Below are 18,700 nucleotides of genomic sequence, written 5' to 3'. Positions count from 1 at the left end.
TTGTCAACCCCTCCCCTCGCCCATTATTTTTAATAAAAGTCGGACAAGTCACAAGCTTCTGTGAATTTTTGTTTATAACCTGCAGCCTGTCCGTGACTTTTACTAAAAATAACCGTGACAAAATTTTAACCTTAATTATAGATAGCATGCATGATGAATGTCCTCTACCAATTTTATTTAGTGCACTGCAAGTATAACTCCACTCCCACCCAGAAGGTTGTGCAGATACTCACTCACAACAGTCGTCTTGACCTTGCTATTATCACATTCGGCCCCACAAATTTCCACCTCTACAAATGGACAGGCAATGCTTCTGCCAGGTTTAGGCAGATGGCGAGCACCTAAAACCTATAAAGGGACAATAGGTTATACCAATATTTGAAAAAAAAAAAACTTGGCACTGCAATTTATGTACTGCTACTGGTCTACAGAACTATTAAACAGTGCCACTGAAAAAAAGACAACTATTTTTCTTATCAAATAGTCCTCAAGAGAGCATGCATATGTGCACTCTCTCTCCAGTATAGCTAGGTAGGTAGATATGTGTGTAGAAATGTATATATTTACAAACGCACACGTATCACTTTCCAATGTAAAATCCTGTTTTCAGTTGCTTACAACTTTGCCTAACGCCAAGCTTAAAGCATTCAAGCTAAAATTTTCCATGCTGAGTATCTGCCTCAAGCTGATAGAGAGGAATGGCTTGTTTGTTTATTTTTAATTTTCAGCTAAAATGATTCAGCCATTTCCGAAATAAGACTAGAGGAAAAATAGGATGTTTTGTCTATGTGGAAAAAAAGCAACAAACCTTTTCTAACCATTTCATTAAGAAGCTCAAGCAACTCCGCTCTGGAGCAGGGACTTGAAATTTGACAAGGGGTTTTCCTGCTGTCAGGGTGGTGCCCATTGACATCCTTGTGAAAATATGTGCCAATATGGCCAAGTTATAAGCCTCCGAAAAAAATAACACGTTCAGAACAGACTCGTTAGAATTAAGCAGCTAAATTGTCCAGTAATTCTGTCTGTACTGGGCATGCTCCATCCCCTCACAGTTCTTATGTGCCAACTAGACAGCATGTGCCTTCCCTACAGAGCAAGCAAAGGGTTGCGGGAAGGCTGAGCAGGACTTTGCTTACAATTGCTCTTCCCAGCTGCTAAGGGGCCACTGTGACACCAGACACAGAAACTGAGAGCAGGGAGGCTGTACCTCCTGTGCTCTCAATACTCCCCTGCAGGCATCATGGTGTAGAAGGTGGAAGGTGCCTGACTCAGATGCAGAGGAGTGAAAAATGGATAAGAGGAAAGGGAGTGCAGAGGGTGGACGATGTTCTGGGAATGAATCAGGGTTCTGTAGCAAAGGAGGTGGCTGTCAGTAGCTCTTCGGCCTCATTTGTTACTGTCATTGGAAGAAATGAGGTGGGGGGTTGCAGGAAGAGAAAGGATGATCTCATGGTTAAGGAAATGGAGTGCCACCCTAGGTAATTGGATTCTATACTTGTCCGTGCCACTGAGTGCCTATGTGATGCTAAGCAAGTGGCCAACCGTTGGTCACTAATCGGGTATTCATTTTCTGCATGCTAAACATGAGACTCTTGGGGTTTGATTTGCAAACGTGCTGAGTGCTCATGACTGCAACTGAATTTGACTGGAGCTGTGCTCTGGGAATGTGAAGTGCTATAAAAATTCTAAATATTCTGAAAAATCAGGCCCCAGTTGTCTCAAAATTGACACCCAATTCAGTGGACCCTTTTGACAATTCTGGCCTTAATCTCTCTGTGCCTCAGTTCCCCTACCTAATTTCACTGGGGAGTTGAGATGATTCATTCATTCATTTGTGTTTGTGGAGCACTCAGATACTATGGTGAGAGCATCTCAGAAACACCCATAAAGACATTAATTCTGTATTCAGAATACGGTTTGTACAGTATGTGGTAATAAGACCTGGGGCCACATACTGAATGAGGAGGGGAAAATGAATACTGAATAACTACCCATTCACCGAATGAGGTGAGAGTCTATAGAAAAAATAGTATGTGACTATATAATTAAAGACTGTACCACAATGTATACACAAGGGGCCTGAATCAGAGTTGCACAGGCAAACATAATTCTGGCATTTCCTGATTTGTGTGTGCTTGTCTTTGCAATCTGAACATCTTTCAAGGTAGATTTTTTTTGGATGCAATATATAGATACACACACAACCCCTCTCTCTTTCTTTCTTATCTTTCTTTCTCTCTTGCTTATATGCGTTCAAGAGTCCAAATTAAATTTTCAGCCCAATTTTAAGTGGGACTCCATTTTTGCAAGCACAAATAATTGCAGGTGTAATCTGGCACAAGCAATTATTTGTCACCACAGTTCTGGTTACTTACACACGCTGGTAAATGCACTTGTAAATCAATGACAAACATCTAAGTGACCTAAATCATGAGGATAAATAATTAAGGGTGCAAAAACGTGTCTGCAAAAATGGAGGACTAGCTCTGAAAATCCAGCTCTGTACACCACACTTTCACAGAACATACAGAAGATGCCTCACTTCAACTGCCACATTTCCACTATCAAGATGACGAGATAATAGTGAGGTTCTATACTCTTTTAGCACTTACATTTTTTAAAAAGCATTTGTTCTTTTGCTTTACTTTTATAGCCCGTGTCATCATCCAAACTGCAGTGAGAAGTGGTTACAGTGTGTTTGTTCCTTACCATCATTTCTCATAAAACATATGCTATTTTGGAAGACATCTCTCTTACTAAATAGCAGCTGAGAACACAAACAAATTCAATTTACAGATGGTGCCAGAACCCACTATAGTGTAATCTTCAAACAATAAACTCTTTTTCTTAATGAAAAATGAGATTCTGAAAGGATGAAGTGTACAAAAATAGCTGCATTTTCCCCTATTGTGTTAAAGCTAACTTTTTTTCTGGCTTAGTTTCTTTTTTTCCATTATAAAAACCTATTTCTGTCAAATTGAAAACCGGCTGAACTAATAAATCTGTTGCTAACCAGTCTCTAATCAGATCTTTCTAATGAGAACTAAGGTGGAGTTCAATGTAAGTTGATTTGATTTGATTTTTAATAGTTACCATATACATTCCATTTTTTTCTGTTCTATATTAATTGACGTGACAGAGAGAAACTTATTTCATTTCAGGGAAAGTGGCAGAATTAGTTTTATTCCTAAAACACTGACATTTAAATAAAGTATGTTTTGTCAATTTGTCACAGCTCTTGCTCTGAAAATACAATAGCTTTATTTGTAGTCAGTCATATAGACCTTTACTACTTGTAAGAATATATTTACAAAAGAAAAGATTTACCCTCACTGTCAAAAGCATCTGCAATTTCCTCTTTGATTCGCTTGGCATTGGGTCATAGTCCTCATTTCGCATGCCTTCTGGCTGCAGAATATATCCAGTCCGTCCGTTAAGTGAAAACAAGGCATGGTTTATTTGCATGTATTTATCTAGGGAGAGAATGAAATAGCCATGACAGCAGAGTTCCCCATTTTATTAAATCCAAAAGGATGACAGAGTATCAGTTTGATGGCTCCTTAGTGCCATTCCCACTGGTTGCCACTTTCACAAAGACTAGGTGATGACTAATGTTTCACTTCAGTAATTAGAACTTATTGTCCTTGGTCCACTGATTAGAAATCTGAAAGAGAGGCTTGCATTCACACTGAACTTCGTATCAAAGCCAAGAGAAAATTCTGTTAAGCCAGAAATGTTGTGAATTTCCAATTCAAAACATATTTTGCCTTGCCAATGAACTGGTCAAAATATCAATCAGTAACAAATACAAGCTGATATCTAGAGCTGTGCAGAGGGAAGAAGCTACTTTCAGAAAACATCTTGAGGTTTTGAAAGGAACAAAAATGGAACATTTCAAAATTCCCCATGAAAGAAAATTCTGGATTTTTTTTCCAGGTCAATCAAAACATTTCGTTTTGACAAAATTGAAATATTTTGTTTAGATTCTGACCTTTTAAAGAATAGTTTTATGATCATACAAAATTAAGAAACAAAATGAAAGTGATCTCAAAATGAAAAATCTATACAATTCATATCCAAAAATGTTGAAACAGGAAATGAAATTTTTGTGCACCTGACACAATTTCATGGAGTGTGTCAATTTTAATGGCACCGTGTATTCTGACACCGAAGTTTCTCCAACCAGCTCTTCTAGTATCTCTTGATCATTAAATGGCAGGGCTGCCCAGAGGGAGGGGGAAGTGGGACAATTTGCCCCAGGCCCCACAGGGGCCCCCACGAGAATATAGTATTCTATAGTATTGCAACTTTTTTTTTTATGGAAGGGGCCCCGGAAATTGCTTTGCCCCAGGCCCCCTGAATCCTCTGGGCAGCCCTGTTAAATGGAATTACTCAGTTAATACAACCCAGTACATTGTGAGGTAAGACGGCCTGGTCCTCAGCTGCTGTTAATCAGTGCCACTATCAAAATCAGTGGAGCGATGCTGATTTACACCAGCTGATGTTGTGGCCGTACATGCTGGTCCAACACCCGCTAAAGTTAAGAGAAAGACTCAACTATTTCAAAGGAGTTGGATCATGTCCCACAAATGAACTCTGCAGGGTGTATGGATATGAATTTTCTGGGATCTGCCCTAGTAGCCAATCCACAGAGTCACAAGCAAACAACTCATATAGTTTCAATCCTCTCAAGCACTCGCATTCCTTCTTCCATCTATTTTCCTTCTTTAGGAAGATACCAACCACAATGACCAGGGTGGTGGAGAGACTAGAGGGGGAACTTGTTAATGGTCAGTTGAAAGAATGAAAAACAATTAAAGCTCCTCTTGATGAGAATATTACCTGGGGTCTGGAAATTAAGAGACACCATCTGGGCACCACAAAACCAGAGACGAAATGGGTCATAATTAGATGAGTCAACCCTCTGTCCTTTAGGGTAGACCCGCGTCAGTCCCTTTTGGTTGTATTTCAACAGCTCACCAGGCTTCTGCCGGACAACACTTTCAGCCTTGTTTTCCACAAAAGAACGGACTTCTCTGAAATCAGGATTTTCTACACCGGGGGGGAGGGGGAGAGGGCCAAAAAAAAGGAGAAAGAAACCACCATTTATTCTCCATTTCCACTGGAGCCTTGCTTTACCTCATCCTTTAACACAATAATTGACTTCTTGTTAATGCACACACCACAAACTGGCTGAACATCAAGTTTGAAAATTAAAATAACCTGTCTGCCTGACAAGTCCTCTAATTGCTCATTGTGGTGGGACTGGATGAAGGCTACAGTTCTCATCCCGTCACTGCTAATAATGCTCCTTTGAGCACTGCAGCACATATTTAAAGAAGACATCCTTTCCTGTGTGTAAGTGGAGGAATGGAGGGCAAGCCATGGTTAACAACGCTTCAAACAAATGACTGCAATTATAATGTCTATCTACACTGATGGCTTACTGCAAGCATTCACAAAGAATCTTAAGCAGGAAGGAGATATTTGTTGGGTACTCCATGGATCTGGTTGCAATAGCAAAAAGCCAGCAAGTAATCAATTTCAGTGTCAATCCAGGAATTTGTACTGATATTGCACCACATTCTCGTTTACATTAAGATATCTTCATGTCACTCCAGTAGCTTCAAGGGGTCTTATTGTAAGTGACAATCAGACTGTTAGAGCAGAATATTACATAATGTAGAGCAAGTCTATTTTAGGGTTGGTTTTTTTCCACAAATCACAAAAGAATTCATCTCATCTCTTAAAACAAAAGGAGCCAAGTGCACATTGATTTCTGGTGAGCTTCATAGTGTTATATTGGAAGAATGGCTTGGATAGACCAGATGGAAATTTGTCGCAGCTCCAAAGCATATCTTCTCCTACGTCTTCCATCATAAAGGACAATGTCACTTCCTCAACCCATCAACAGACAGCATAGCTTCCCACCCTTTGTCACTATCATTTTATTAACTTCAGAAATGCAGCACTATGGAAAAGGAAAACCTGAATGAATCATTTCCAAGTTGTCCTTGTCTCCTCAGAGCTTTTCCTCTTTCTTTATGGTCTCTTCTCTCTCTCGTTTCAGTAATTTGTTCCTCATTTAGTCCCAGACTTGAGCCTCAACAGGTTGAGATGAACGCTCAAAACAATTCTGATAGCTCACTAGATTTTACCTGACATTTTATCATTTGAATACTGTAATGCTCTCTCCAATGTACAATTCCAATTTGCCAATGAAAATCCTGCCTGTATGAGGTCTCTGAGCTCTCCCAGTGCAGAAAGGAAGTATTTTATTTTCAATTCTAAAATTTCAAATAATGTTTCTTTGAACAGGATCAGCATGCAAGCAGGCAAGGCGAAATTTATTATTAAAAATAAATCACCTAAATTGTCCTTGGATTTGCTTGTAGGTTTGCAATAGATTACCAAATCGGATAATTCAATGGCAATTAGTTGATTCTTTTCCCAGTACTTCCTCATATGCTCCTGTTTAAGATTAAAAACATATTTTTAGATTGCACTTATGTAGAACATGATGGCACAATAAACTAGGACATATTCTAAAGAAAGGATGATTATGTTAAAACATTCCCAGCTCCCTGATATCATATTTAACACTTCACAAACATACTTGGATGTGACATATATTTAGGGCTTCTTTTTTTCAGGGTTTATTAATATAATTTTGGGGGTTCATTTTTAGCAATTTTTTAGTTTTATGTAGGTTTCCAATAACTGGGGTTTTTCAGGTCTCTCGCTTTTATACTGTAATGAGTAATGGATATTATGTTATACCCATTACTCATTACAGTAGTATATATTGTAAACAAGTAATCTCTTTGTAATGTTCCCTAAGGCACTTTAACGTAGTGCTGTTTCAAACAGCACTATATAAAAGCACACCAGGGAGCCTTTAGTGCACACCAACAGGGTCTACATGGACTAATTAATGCACAACATGCTATTGTGCTTTAGGAATCACACCCCTGTAGTCCACATTACTGCTCTGTATGGACAGGCCCTTAGAGGAAAATAACCATTTACAGTGTTTATCCAATGTTTACTGAATAAAAACACCCATTTCAATAAAAATTTGGTTCCTAAGTATCTAAATTACTTTTCAAAATGAGACAAAGTTGAGTGCAGCAACCGCTCAATACCTTTAAAAATCTGGGCCTAAGCACTTTCCTGAATCGGAATAGTATAAAGAAGCCTGGCAGTTAAATTACTGTTTTTATGTACATCCACATAAATCTAGCTAAATTCTTGACTCAACACCTCATATAAATGCACAGACAAAAAAAATGCAAAGCATAATGAAGTTTCTCTTCACTTATTTATGATCTCAATCAAGATTAAGTATCTCTTATGACTCCAAGACTGAATTCCAGCTGCCTCCAAATGCAAAGCACACTGCTCCAGCAGTTCACTTTTTGCAAAGCAAGCCAGCGTTTCCAGGTATGAAAAAATAATTTGCGATCAAACAGGCATCATTATTGAAAAGTCCATAATCTACTGGAACACTAGATGGTTTAAATCTTGGTCTTGTGGGAGCTGAATGAGGATACCTGCAACCCATTCAAATGGGAGTTGGGAAGCCAGGCTACTCCTCACTTTGGCAGGCAGCAGCTATTCATGGCCATTGCTGGTGGAGATTAGAAGCCACTGAAGTCAATGAGAGCCCTGCATCAAGTGAAGGTAGAATTTAGCAGGAGGTGGTCAAAATTACATAAAAGATACAAGAAGTGATTGCAGAATAGGAAGTATAAATGGAATCACATACTGAACAGTTACTAGCTTCAGTACAAAAGGCTACAAAGCAGTAGGAAATAGGAAATCTCCAAAAGAAATTCTCACAACAGCAGGAGGAGGGAGGAAAACAGGAGCTGCAGAGAGACGTTTTTCCAGAAGCAGTCACCAGACCAGAGACTGTGTGCTGTGGTCTAAGAAAAGCAAAGAGGAATTTAGTATTATGAACTGACAAAGCCTTGGAGAAGCACAGATATAAGCTATTCACTGCAGTGTAACATCCTAATAAACATACAACTTTCACTTGAAAGCAATGTTTTCACGAGCAACGGAGTGTTTCCAGGTGCTGTAAACTCATTCTTAAAAGTATGCTTTTAAGGATAGCTAACCAGGAACGAATACCAACAAAAACAGACCATTCCTAGGACACGGTTAGTGCCGATATAAAACAGGGATGAGAAAGTGGATAAAGCCCTGAGTTGAGAAGCTGAAGTGGGGGGAAATCTTCAGAGATCTGGAAAACAGCCAGGTGAAGATAAAGAGAGGAATTCCAAACTGCAGATTATTACTTGTCATATATAATAAAGTTATTGGCACAAGTAGGAAAGTGTTTTACAAATGCATTCACTGGACAGCAGAGGTAGGAAGCAAGATTAGGAAGAGATGTTTAGGCAAAGGAGCTCAAATAGCACATACACCTCTACCCCGATATAACGCTGTCCTCGGGAGCCAAAAAATCTTACCGTGTTATAGGTGAAACCGCATTATATCAAACTTGCTTTGATCCACCAGAGTGTGCAGCCCCCCCTCCTCCTCCCAGAGCACTGCTTTACCACATTATATCGGAATTCATGTTATATCGGGTCGCATTATATCAAGGTAGAGGTGTACATTAGCGGACTTACTATAACGCTTTTCAAGCTTGGTTCTCCACTGCCTTGCACGAGGCATGCCATAACTTACACCTGTGCAAAGTGGATGTAAAACACTACCATTATCATTTTTTAGTATTTCCTATCTACTTGGCATAGATGCAGGCAACAACAGAAGGCATAAAGCACAGGAGACTCAAGTTATCAACTTGAGGGAGAACTCTGCTGAAAGTGTTAAAATTCTCTTTGATGGCTGATGTTCTGCTAACTCTCCTAAAGTGCCTGAAAATTTAGAAAACAAGACCCAGATTAACAAGGTGTTTTACTTCAAGCATGTAAATAGTCCCACTGAAGCCAAGTCCTGTAAAATAAATATGCAAGAGGCTTCAGGGGTTCAGGCTTTAGTGAAGCTTGGGGAGCTTAGGTGGTTCTCAAATGGCTGAAGTCTCATTATTTCCTAATTTTATAACTATCCACTGCAAAATAAAACAAAAAAATTTTGTTTCTACTGGTACCTCTTCTGTAGATTTCATTGTGATTTTCCTGATGTCTTGGTACCATTCAAACAGCTCTTCCACTGTATCGGTTGCAAATTCAACAGGAGGATCTTCTGGATTCTTGGGTTCCAGTACGAAGACAAAAGCCTTCTCATGCTTCCCTTGTGGCATTTTCACTATTGGACAGCACAGTAACAACAGAGACATACAAAAAGTTATCAACTCTTTTAGTCTTAACTGCATGCTGTATGAGTGGTTGGTTCAATGCAGCAGCCAACCATACAGATTTCCACTATGATAAAATCTCGTCAGGCTGAATAGATAGCATCATCTTTCCTGCTCTAGGGGAAACAGCCCAAATAAAGGAGGAAAACCTAGGAATCCTGCTACAAGCTCCAGAGGCTACGTACCGACATTGTATGTACTGAGGACCAATATGCCACGACACAGAGTTCCTAAGGGGTTGTCCTCAATAATCTGTGAAGAAACAATGGGTTTAATTTGATCCTCTTAATCTTTTCCCTTTTAATTAGTAGTCACAGGATGCATAACAAAAATTAAACACAAAGTTAACCGCCTATTACTACCCACAATGTCATGGAGAAACTGCCAAGGGCTCTGTTTAAAAAGTTCATTTTTAGTGAGAGGATTTCTCATTATGGATGAAAGATGACTAGTGAGGCTGGGAATAACCCTGGTGAATCTGTGAGTCTTCAATTCGACTTGTTCTCTGTTTTCCAACTTGCAAACATTTGCCATTTGAATTCAGAAATCAAATGCAGTGTTTTGACTATTACATTACAAAGCTACTGTTCTGGCATAATTGCTAATTTTTTAAGCTTTCCTTTACAATACCAGAAAGACCAAAGCGTTCATATAAATTTCCCCACACACACCCAAGGGATCACTGATCTGAGGGTTCATCAAACATTTTATTTTAAAAAACCAAAAGGATTCATGCAATTTAATAACTGCCTACTCAGACTTTTGCTTTCATTTGTTAGATTAAATTGCTCTTTGTCTAAGACTCTGGAACACATTTTCACATGCTTTTGGCAGGCACAATTGGCTCAGTTATGTACTAGGTAACAGGGTATGAAAACAGCTAATTAGATTCATTTGTGCACCCCGTTTTCCCATTTGCAAATTAAGTGCTTATGTGGGGCACATAATTGTTCCACATCTATCTGAAAATCTAACCATGTACAGTAACTCCTTACTTAACGTCTCAGTTAACATTGTTTCGTCGCCAAACTATTAGAGAAGATACTTATTTAAAGCTGCGCAACGTTTACTTATAATGTTGTTTGGCCGTGGGGGCTTGGAACCAGGGTTGGCTGGCAGCCCCCCTATCAACTTCCCTCCACACACACCCTCAGCGCCTCCCACCCACCGGTGGCCCCGAGGATCAGCAACTCTCCCCTCCCTCCCCGCCTACAGCAATCAGCTGTTCTGCGGTGTTCAGAAAGCTTGGAGGACGAGGAAGGAGCGAGGACATGGCACGCTCGGGAGAGGGGATGGGAAGAGGCGGGGCATGAGTGGAGCCTTGGGGGAAGGGGTGGAGTGGGGGTGGGTCTGCGGCAAAGCCGGGGGTTGAGCACCCCCCAGCACATTGGAAAGAATAGCAAGAGGAGCAGCTGGATGATCCACCCTCTTTCACACTATGACTCCACCACCGCAACCAAGCTTCACAATCATTGCTGAGTACAGTATTGTTTGTTTAAAATTGTTTAAAACTTATACTGTATATGTATATAATGTCTTTTGTCTGGTGAAAAAGTTTCCCTGGAATCTAACCCACCCCATGTATATTAATTCTTATGGGGAAATTGGATTTGTTTAACATCATTTTGCTTAAAGTCACATTTTTCAAGAACATAACTACAACGTTAAGCAAGGAGATACTGTATGCTAATCTTTAGCCTGCAGGGAATTGCTATGGCCTCCTTATAACGCACCCCATCAACAACTCTCCCCAAATGCGGTTTCATACCGAATAACCTGCCAAGCACAACTAGTGGCATCAAGGACAGAAGAGAATTGTGTGTGCACAGCCCCAAGGACAGCAAACACTATGTGTACTTTTCTACTCTGTGCTAAGGCTGCATCATGCACAACATATAGTTATAATCCCATGAATGAGAGAAACCAGCTCAGTATGCAGAGGGCAGCATCGTGCTAATGGAAGATATGAACCAAACCCTGAACTCCTCACCTGGCTTTCAAGGTCTGCAGAGTTATCAGTTGACATGTCTTCAACGTAATTAGATGGAAAATAGTGTTGGACTTTTTCTCCATAGTCTCCTTTCCACCTGAAATTAAAAAAAGAGACAACTGAAGACCTTCAAACACAGATCATTAATTAAGCAATAATCCTGAATAAATTGGTCATTAATCCCCAAGACCAGCTTGCTAGTTGGCCATTGCCAAAATAAAAGTGACGAAGTAGCTAAGAGCACTAACAAAGAGATCATTAATTGTGGTAGGTGATTTCAAAGGAATTGCAGCTATTGCAAACTGCAGTTAATGACTTAAGAAGCTTCCCCTTCAGCACTAAACACGATTATGTGGTTGATTGCTTTGTGGAAACAACTAGAGGACATTAGATTCCTAAGCATTCCAATCAATGTATAAGACAGGTCGGAAAGAAAACTTGTGGGAGGATACTCAGAGGACGGAGATAACCTAAACCCATTTTGGTTTTCAAGGGGTGTTGTGCAAAGCCCGGAGAGGGATGCTGCACTGACACAGGGTTAGCCTTTGGAGGGTCTCCTGCAAGAAGTGGGTTTTTGGGAGGGATGTGAATGGGGAAAGGGAGCAGGCCTGACACCCTGAGATAAGGAGGCTGTACCAAGCATAGGTTGTTGGTATGGGGGAAGGTACAGATATGAGAGAGGGAGAAGGCAATGAAGGGAGCACTGAGGCTGCAATAAAGGGTGACCATCAAAAGAATGTGGGTAGCAGGAAAAAAAAAATCAAGCCATGCCATACTTGGAACCACTACTGCCAGCTGTTCCAGAGAGCAGCACTCGTTTCCTTCATAGCAAGTTTTGCTATTCCCAGTGGAAGATTTTTCCCCTGCCCATTTCTCCACAAGGATACCCCTTTCCTTTGAGGGCTAGCAATGCCACTACCTAGAAGAGACAGATGGGACTCCTTTCAGATCCCATCAACCTCATTATTGGCTTGTCCACAATGCAGTTACCAAGTGATGCAAGTCACTCCCTCCTGGTAAAGACAGTGACCTCTGCCATCCCAGACAGCAAAGGACTGGACCTAGGACTCAAACCTGGATGTCACACAGCAGTACAGAGTGCTATCCACAGGGTCACTCCTCTCAAAAGCTCTTTGATGGTTACCAAACACTTACAGTACTTCTTGCCAAAAAGCCACGCAGGAACAATGTGTGTCAAAGTGGGAAGCTGAGAAAAGTAAAAGGGGATTTTCTTTCTTCATCGACTTCTGGGCTGGGTCAGAAGCAGAGATTTTTAAGAACCCCTGCACAAAGCTGAATTCATTTCTCCATCACATACACCCAGTGCCGGCTCTTCTACAAGGAATCACTCTCCTTACCAGCCTTCTGTTTCCTTTGTGACGTTATGAATTAGGGCCCCTCTGCAGAAGCTCAGTTCATCACTTCTTTTAGCTTTATAGTCATAGATGGCTTTCACTGTTCTCTGAGGCTTTAAAAGGAAACAAAATAAAGGGTTCAGCGAGAGAGGGATAGGTCACAAAATGATCAATAAATCCATCTCAGAAGAAAAAAGAAATTAGATCTTTTTCTTTATTAGGCTTGGTAAGTTTAACTCTAAGGTTCCAGAGTGACATCTGCTGGCATAAGGGAGCGTCATTGTTTAACCAAGTCTCAGAGGGGTAGCCGTGTTAGTCTGGAGCTGTAAAAAGCGACAAAGAGTCCTGTGGCACCTTATAGACTAACAGACATATTGGCGCATAAGCTTTCGTGGGTGAATACCCACTTTGCCACTGTTTAACCAGTATTCTTCAAACACCAGCCAAAAGAGTACTTCTTTTGTGGACGCATGGTTATACAACACAGAGAACCATGAGCTATCATCCCTGCTTACATACCCCCAGATACAATCTGAGCCTCAAGGCTTGGGATGCACTCTCTCTCTCTTCAGGGTATGCATCAGTCCTAACATCCTCTTCAAAACCGCATCAACGATACCACAGAATAAATTTCCACTAGGACACCCAAGTTTCTATCAGGACAAGCAATTTCCTTATCTTGAATTTACTTCTACCTGAATTCTTTCACAGTAATTCACAAATCATTACTCACAAAGAGAAAGAACTACAGCTGAATGTGCATTTACAGCCAAGATGGCTTTTGCAAGAATTACAACTAAATATGTATTTACCATGCCATTTGTTTTTAAATGTTAAACAAATGCATAATAAAAGTAATTTTAAAAGTTCAGTACTTTATAAAAAGTGTGCAAGACTGTCCACCTTCATTTGCATGCAAAACCCTGATCTGCATGAGTAATCATTTTTACTTGGTGCATAAATGTAGGTTCAAATTTCCAGGCACATCCACACAAGCATGCATGTGAAATCAGGATCTCCTAGGCACACTGAGAAGCCAGGTGCCCGATTTCTCATCTGGATAAGTAAATACTAGGTTTGCATATAGAAAATGCGTGGGTGCAATTTTGGAGGATGGGCTGAAAAAATTATACTCCTTTGAGTTTTACCTCCCCGCACAAGCCAGATACAAATATTGAAAGTACCAGAAAAATCAACACAAATTTTCTGACATCTTTTCAGGCACCTACAGGAAGGTTAGTTTGAAAAATCACTTGAACATACACATACCACTGATGGAGTTATTTCGTTAGGCTCCACATACATCTTGACATCATAGAGCGAATTAATATCTTTCTCCTAAAAATGGAGAGGAAAAAAGAGTTAAGGAAATAGATTTTAAATCTACAACAGGACTGTTCTACAGAGTAAGGGACCCTTATGTGCTGTACACACGTATCTACAGTATCACTTCAGCAATTCAGAAACTGTGGGGCTGACCAGAGCTGGGAGCCCTGACTTCTGTTAGAGGCCCATTTCTATCACTAGCTCACCATGTAGCCTTGGGAAAGTCATTTAACCTGCCTGTGCCTATCTTTGATCAAACAGTATTATGACCATACCACCTCACAGGAGTATTACCTAATTCATTAAATGCTTGTGAAGAACTTTGAGATGCTGAGTGAGATTATTATGTGGAACTGAAAAAACTAGCAGTTGGTGCTATGGCTTTGGTTCCATAATCACTGCAGGTCTCCTAGCTCTTACATAAATGGTTTTCTTTAATAGAGAAAAAACTAAGCAGCAAAAAGCTGCTTTGACGTAGGTGCTTACTTCCCCCCCTCCCCGGGTTTGGAATTTTATCTCCTTCGCCTCCTACCATGGAGGAGGATGGTGTTTATCTTTCACTGAATCACTTCATTACAAAGGTAATCACTTGCCGTGCTGTAGCGCTCTAGCAGTTCCTCAGTCACAGGGTAACGCAGTTTCATTTTCCTATACAGCGTGTGCTTTTCATAGTAGGTCACCAGTTCGACTAAGCTTTCAAAATAGGCAGAGGTGCCCAGAACAAAGTGGCGGCCTTCTTGTCGAATTCTGAAGTGCTTCACTTTCCCCTCAGCTCTGTGGAATTAGTACAAGTGCTGTGATACTTTAATAGTCACTGTGGCCTAATACAGTAAAACCTCACTTACCATGAACTGGATCATTATCCCCTGACACGTTTTAAATGTATAACAAAGTTCTGCACTTTTCCAAAGCCTCATTTATCCAAATTAATTTCAGGTTCCCGCATTCAACTCACAAATAGAACAGATTCAGGAATTGTCTCACCCATCTCCAATATGTGAGACATTGGAAATACTCTTATTTTTTTCCTGTTTTCATTTCCCCATTAACTCTCACACTTCAGACTCCTCTCAGCTTCACCAGTCATCTAGCCAAAAAGGATTTATCTGGACTAAGATTCTCTTTGGAAGCCTGTCACTGTCAATCACTTTTAAGTGACGAGAAGCAGTCTCCCCAGAAACAGTGGCTACTTTATCCCTACAGTGCTCCTGATAGCCACTGCAATCTACTTTTAAAGGAAAAATTCCTATCCACTTAAGCAAAAATTTTGAATTTTTGGTAATCACTGTAAAAACCACCACCCAACCACTTTTTGATATATGGAGGATACCTACAAAATGTTCAAACCTACAAACTTTTCTGGCTATGAAGTGTTTTCATAAGGACACCACTGTATAGAATCCATAATGGACTTTAATACCCTATCTTCCCAATAGGAGAAAGATGAAACTAGAGCTCACTGCAGACTTGAGAAGTCTGGAAATCTTCAATGCAAAGTACATAAATAAGACAGCATGTATCTGCGCTCCAAGACAATATTTTATACTGCATTAACAGACATGATTAAAGAAACTTAATATGATTCAAAATTGCAATAGAGTATATTACAGTTCTTATAAACATACAGTTTCAATAAGAGAAAAACAGTTGTTATAAAGCCGTTACTATTGGCAAGGATACTTAACAGCAGACAGATGGCAACTTTCATTTTTAGTGAGCTGCATAATGTGACAGATGCTGAATGAATGAACCTCAAACTATTATGCAACTTAACTAAGTTTCCTCTGGTCAGAGACCTGGGGTCTGTAGTGCTGATCTGGAACAGAAACTGCACTGGCATGCAATTTCACACAAGTCAAGAGAGGTCCACACGCACACTACAGTATGAAATATCCTGGGCCAAGTTTTTAGCCACACTCAAAATTATCCACTCCATACGTGCACATATATTTTGCCCATGCATCTACTTATGTGTGCACATCAAGAAACTGTGTGGCTAACTACCTAAGCTGCAAGAGCAAACTCAGGTTTTATTCATGCAAAGGCTACAAGAGGAAGATTTTCATGTTCAAAACCAGAGAGCGAGAATAGCCCTATAAGTTGCACAGTCACATGTGTCTTTTCTTACCTGAATGTCATGGCAAATGAATTGGGCTCATCTCTCTTTCTAATCAGAAACGCTCCATCTCGAGGAATTCGCATCAACATGTCTTCTGCTTCTCCTCGACTCAGGTTACGGTAGTACCAACTACAGTAGAGGGAAAGAAAATGGACAAGCGATTACAAAGCTTGTCCAAGTGTCACTCAGTAAGAATAACTGGCATTATTACTAGAATTATAGCTTGAGACATTACAAGATAAATTATACATTAGATTTTCCTCATCATGGCACATATGACAGCATCTTAAAGCAAAATACTGTAACACATCAGCTTATTTGGGGTAAAATCATCAGGAAAACATCAGAACACCTTGTCTGCTTATAGTAATAAAACATAAATCAACTTGTCTCCATAGAACTGTGGCAGAGAATGCTGCTTTATCTGTTCATAACCAAATGCCAGACTGGAGTCAGAGTTTTGACATGGAAGATTTTAAGGAAGAGTCCCGATATGGGCTAGGGGAAAACAGCAGACATTAGATACTTCCTTAGGACCAGATTCTGTCTCTCACAAGTACTACTCAAGATGAGTAACAATGGTAGAATCTGGCTCTGATTTCAGTGGAGCTAGAACAATTTACCTTAGTCGTGGCTCTCCACCCAGTGATGTAAAAACAAAAACAGCTGAATCCTACAAGGCATCCTCAACTCACACTAACTTCAAAAAGTATCTCAGGATGTATAGGACGGTACAGAACCAGGCCCCAGAACATGAAAACTGTCTAAAGTCATGGACATATGTTTTGCACACAAAGTAATCTTTCTTTTTTGATCTGTAGAGCAAACAATGGACCAAAAGTGCACATGGTGCATGAACAGTAACTTCTGAATTCCCCAAATTAGTTGCCAGACCACAGGCAACAACTCAACACCTAACCCGACTTGCTGAGTTCTTTAAATTAGCAAGCAAAGAAAGGGAGCCAGGAGAGGAAGGACTTGGTATCCTCTGGGTGAATTACAGCTTCCACTGTTTCTCTGAATTGCATATAGTTACCAATGAGCATCTATTTTACCATTAGCCCCCCACGAAGACCAGAATATAACCTGAATCTTTCAAGGTTCTTAGTGTCCCTGGATGCATGAAATCCATGGCCATATATGACAACAAAAAGTTGCACACTTTAACATAACAACCCGAGCACTTCCCTTCATCTGTACATACTCTTTAGTTTCATGAGGTTTGGGGTTAGGCACAGCATCAGTCAGACGCAGCTCAAACTCAGCACATCGCAAGTGGGCTTCCTTGTAGTGTTGAACAAGATCATAGATACTATCAAAGGTGAGGTTGTCGGTCAGGTAATATTTCATGGTATCTCCTTCACTATTAGAACGGATACGGCAATGCTGGACCCTACCTGACCTCCTTAAGAAATGAAGAGGGAGGAAAAAAAACAGTTAATAAAGATGGACGTTTAGGATGTTTTCTAACCTGCTCCTGGTTACTTCTAGTTTGTGAATTTATAAAGTCGCAGCAAATCATGTTGTTTCTTTAACAAATAATAAGATTGCTGGGCGTTGTTCTTTTCAACCTACAGAGTTTTACTTAGCGCAGAAGGCTCTCTCAGATATATTGTTACTTACAACTCCAGACTGGGAAAAATTAGGCAAAATCTTTTATTTTTTCCCCTACAGGGACATCCTCTTTTATCAACAAGCTCAAACTCTGTCAATAGAAATGAACTTGGGAAACTACCTGCTCAGCTTGGAAACTGATGATTTACACCAGTGCAAATGAGATCCAATTTTGGCCCACATACTGAAGAAATATTGTAACAAACCTTTCATGCTCCTGTAGCTTTAGAGGAGTGGAAGATTAGACCAATTAGTCCTCTATTACCTATTCCAATCAATGAACATAACCCCAAATGGAGCCCAATCGTGCCTAGCAACGTTAGACTAAATTGCACCTTAATCAAAAAAGTGTGATCTTTCCACAACTGCACTAAATCCCCCACTCCTACTTCCTCCCATAGCAGCTGTAAAATCATATTTTCTAAAAAATATATTCTTATGCAATATAGTAGAATAAACACCCCCAGTAACAAAAAAACAACTATACCAGAATGACAGGGTGTAATCATTAGGGAAAGTTTCACTTTCCCTAACTAGGAACGTTCCATCCTTGCCACCCATTTCAGCACAATATTCCTGGAGCAGCCTCTCAGCAGTTGTTCTCCCCTCTTTCATTTTCCCGTGGAACCATTTCTCATTGCAGTGCAACTCAGTGCGTTTCACGTCCTAGGTCACATGAGAAGAGTTTCCATTTTAAACTTGTATTTTACCATGACAATAAATGGTTCTGTCTCAGTTAAAAGGACTCCTACAATGGCAGGTCAATTTTGTGGCTTCCTTGAACTTTCAATAGCCTCAAAAAAAAATTTTTAAAAAAAGGAATGTTCGTCTAAAATCTGAAGTATGGTTTGCTATCAAATGAAAAACAAACTTAGGCATGTGCTGTGGGAGGTTATGGCTGCTGTGCACCTTTTCTTAATATTCCTCAAAAAGTTCTGTGTCATGATTTTCATATTCCCCCTTCCTCA

The 18,700-nt window shown here is 40.1% G+C and overlaps 1 protein-coding gene across 2 annotated transcripts in view; it reads right to left on the bottom strand.

Annotated features, from left to right (window-relative positions):
* The window catches only part of PLCG2 (phospholipase C gamma 2), a 93,300-nt gene that overhangs the window by 12,347 nt on the left and 62,253 nt on the right, over window positions 1-18,700 (bottom strand). For both annotated transcript variants that reach the window (XM_044987234.1, XM_044987235.1), the window contains exons 17-29: window positions 18,220-18,398; window positions 17,323-17,523; window positions 16,128-16,247; window positions 14,593-14,773; window positions 13,943-14,011; window positions 12,677-12,786; window positions 11,319-11,415; window positions 9,514-9,580; window positions 9,122-9,279; window positions 6,369-6,471; window positions 4,843-5,052; window positions 3,328-3,473; window positions 234-348 (exon numbers count right to left, since the gene is read on the bottom strand). In XM_044987234.1, coding sequence (XP_044843169.1) covers window positions 234-348; window positions 3,328-3,473; window positions 4,843-5,052; window positions 6,369-6,471; window positions 9,122-9,279; window positions 9,514-9,580; window positions 11,319-11,415; window positions 12,677-12,786; window positions 13,943-14,011; window positions 14,593-14,773; window positions 16,128-16,247; window positions 17,323-17,523; window positions 18,220-18,398 — 1,756 coding nt within the window. The remainder of the gene's footprint in view (window positions 1-233; window positions 349-3,327; window positions 3,474-4,842; window positions 5,053-6,368; window positions 6,472-9,121; window positions 9,280-9,513; window positions 9,581-11,318; window positions 11,416-12,676; window positions 12,787-13,942; window positions 14,012-14,592; window positions 14,774-16,127; window positions 16,248-17,322; window positions 17,524-18,219; window positions 18,399-18,700) is intronic.

The sequence above is a fragment of the Mauremys mutica genome, chromosome 14 (genome assembly GCF_020497125.1).
Source record: "Mauremys mutica isolate MM-2020 ecotype Southern chromosome 14, ASM2049712v1, whole genome shotgun sequence".
Classification (NCBI taxonomy): domain Eukaryota; kingdom Metazoa; phylum Chordata; order Testudines; family Geoemydidae; genus Mauremys; species Mauremys mutica.
This window is presented reverse-complemented; position numbering and strand designations above follow the sequence as displayed.